The sequence below is a fragment of the Halyomorpha halys genome, unplaced genomic scaffold, assembly GCF_000696795.3.
Source record: "Halyomorpha halys isolate HHAL.00 unplaced genomic scaffold, Hhal_1.1 Scaffold33.1, whole genome shotgun sequence".
Taxonomy (NCBI): domain Eukaryota; kingdom Metazoa; phylum Arthropoda; class Insecta; order Hemiptera; family Pentatomidae; genus Halyomorpha; species Halyomorpha halys.
Window position 1 is genome coordinate 352859 of NW_027109698.1, and position 3128 is coordinate 355986.

The 3128-nt window shown below is 28.8% G+C and overlaps 1 protein-coding gene across 7 annotated transcripts in view; it reads right to left on the reverse strand.

Moving 5' to 3' along the window:
• LOC106685718 (uncharacterized) overlaps positions 1 to 3128 on the reverse strand; it is a 20330-nt gene that overhangs the window by 6826 nt on the left and 10376 nt on the right. For 4 of the 7 annotated variants that reach the window (XM_014428571.3, XM_014428545.3, XM_014428554.3 and 1 more), the window contains exons 6-7: positions 2027 to 2271; positions 989 to 1135 (exon numbers count right to left, since the gene is read on the reverse strand). In XM_014428571.3, coding sequence (XP_014284057.1) covers positions 989 to 1135; positions 2027 to 2271 — 392 coding nt within the window. The remainder of the gene's footprint in view (positions 1 to 988; positions 1136 to 2026; positions 2272 to 3128) is intronic. The other 3 variants (XM_014428576.3, XM_014428562.3, XM_014428584.3) reach the window with 3 other exon arrangements.

Here is a 3128-nt window from a genome sequence, read left to right on the forward strand (position 1 = left end):
GAAAAAGAGGTCCTTCGAGGAATATGTACCATCGGAAAAAGTGGTCCTTCGAGGAATATTTACCATCGGAAAAAGAGGTCCTTCGAGGAATATTTACCATCGGAAAAAGAGGTCCTTCGGGAAAATGATGTCCTTCGAGGAATATTTACCATCGGAAAAAGAGGTCCTTCGAGGAATATTTACCATCGGAAAAAGAGGTCCTTCGAGGAATTTTTACCATTGGAAAAAGAGGTCCTTCGAGGAATTTGAACCACCAAAAAAAGAGGTCCTTTGAGGAATATTTACCACGAAAAAAGAGGTTCTTTCAAGGAATATTTACCATCGGAAGAAGAGGTCCTTCGAAAAAAAATAAAATAAATATTTTATGTTCATAATTTTTGCATGTTCATAATTTAAAAATGACAAATGTCTTAGAAATTTTTTTTTCTAAAATCACAAAAATAGCAAAAAATTTAACATGAGCCCACTAATCTACATATAGTTTGGGGACAACAAATGCTAAATGAAAGTTGTGTCTACCTACCAGATTTCTGTTAATTGCAATAAGTAGAAACTCTCTACGTTTCTTATGAGTTTTCTCAAATCTTTTTAACCAAAAGGTATCCCAGCTTCAACATATGCTTCGATTAGTTTGTTAGGAATATTATTGTCAGTTCCCATCTCTTTATAATATTTTAATTTTAATTTATCTAGGGAAGGTGCTGAAAATAGTATAAGTCAGAAATTGGCCCAAACAGGTTAAGAAACATTACAAAACTTTGAAATACTGACTATCCTACTTTCACTGTCCTCTCTATATAGTTCCCATAAACTACTCTAAGATTAACCTATTTCATCCATTTTTTGAGGTATACACAATCACTGAATCAGTTTCATAATGAAAGAAAGCAAAAGTATTTCATTCACACTAAAAAGTTTTAAATTGAAACAACAAAAGTAGTCATGCTGCATATTATAACAATAACTAAATGAATATAAAATAATAAACCTCAACAGTTTTTGTTTGAGCAACTCCTCCTAATATATTTGGCACATATGAGTTTCTTTGTTCATTTCCTCTTAGAGTTTTAAATTCTTGAGATGTTAATACTGATGATCTAGTAACTCTTCTAATTTCAAGATCATTCTTTCCCTGCTAAACCATTGTATAGGTTAAATAAGTTCTGACTAATAAATATGACCCTTATACACCAGTTTTTAAATTATATATTTTGAATTATTATTTTTTCACTGAAAGTGGGTAGCAATATCAGTGAAGCAACTATCACATTACTATCTAGACAGAGTACTATTGTACAGTTTCCGTATTTGTGACAAAAATGTTAGCCACTACCATGGTAAAACTATTTGATAGTTACAGTAATGATAGCATTTGGTGTCATGATGTCATAATGTTGCACTGGGTTTGGCATAATCGTTAATAGTACAAGTAATGCCAGTAAGCAACTGTCATGTTAACTATCATATGTATATGCCTTAACAGTGAACTAATAGTTTCCGTTATTGTGGCAAAAGTATTATCCACTACCATGTGTGTAATTATTGATAGTTGCAGCCATGGCAGTCTTTAGTATCATGACAATTTTACTATAATGTTGCACTGGGTCTGGCCTGATTATTAACAGTACAAGTAATGTCAGTGGACTAGCGGGTACATTAACTGTCAAATGTATATGCCTGGACAGTGACCTGTCTAGGCTTATCAACCTTATAAACTGTAAAGACATAGGTGGGAAAACATTGTTTTTATATATTTGCCCACAACGTTAAATTATTGTTATATTTTTTTTTTTTTCCCCCATTGAATTCATTTATGGTTAAATTTTTAAAATCACTAATAATCTTGAGTTATAGCCTTATTCATAAGCAAAATCTCAAATTTTGAAAAATATTTACAACTTTAATTATTCTAAAATGGAAAATTCAAAGAATAATTACAGGTACACTATTAGAAGAGTTTTTCAGTTTAATATTTAAATCTTATATAATCATAAAAAGTTGATATTTTTATTTTAAGTGGATTTACCTCTTCAAATATAGCATCTACACTATTTTCACTTTTCAGTTTGACCAGTGGAGAAGGAGACAGAGCTGTTGATTGCCGTTCTTTCATAATTTCATCTATTATCGCATCAACTCTTGAAATACGTTTCTGGCTTTTCTTATTTTCAGTTTCTAAAAAATTGTCTTTTAATGATTTAACTGTATTTCTGTTTCTAACTCTTTTTATATTTTCTTTTTGGTCAGCCATATCCATTCTAACAGATTTTCCTTTAAAATTGGAAAAAAAGAATAAATTAATTACTAATAAAAAAAAAAAAAAAATCATTTTAATATGATTGTATTTTATTATAATTTATATTATTATCTATGACAAAATAAAACTCCATAGGCTTTATAGTACAGACCTAAAAAATTATAAAATTCAATTAGTGATAATTATTGATTCCTGAAAAAAAAAGTGGGCCCTTTTGAGCAAAATTTGTGAATAACTGTTAGAAAGAAGTTGTTATTTTTTCAGATCTTATAAAATTTGTTTTTTGCACAAGATGGAATCTTACTATGGCATATATTTGTTGTGGTATGTTATGCTATATATTATTAATTGTTATGGAAATTCAAAACTTTTGTTTAAAATCTAGTTCGAGTGGAATATAAAAGGAAAGCTGAACTGAATGTTTTAAGTATGCACTTCTTCAACAACTGTTTTATATGCAGTAAAATTTTTTTTCAAATATTTTGAAATAATATAGATTAATTTTTTACCAACCTCACTTATTTCTGGACCTTCAGGACTTCAAGAATCTTTCACCAGGAAAGAACCGAATGTTGAAAAAAATAAAAGAAATGTATTATAGTATACTTGATGTTAAGTACACATAAAGCTATTTGCATCATCCATGAATGCTGTATTTAATTTAAAAGATTCTACATCTTTACCTATTAATTGAACATTAGTATAGCGATTTAAATTTTGAATTAAATCAGATCTGATACAGATAATACAGTGTTAAATTAAATTAACTAGGAAAAGTAGATTCTCTGATTAAACTCCATTAAATAATTTGAATATTCAATCCAACTCATTAGTTAGTTATAATGAAACAGTTATATTATATATGTGTATA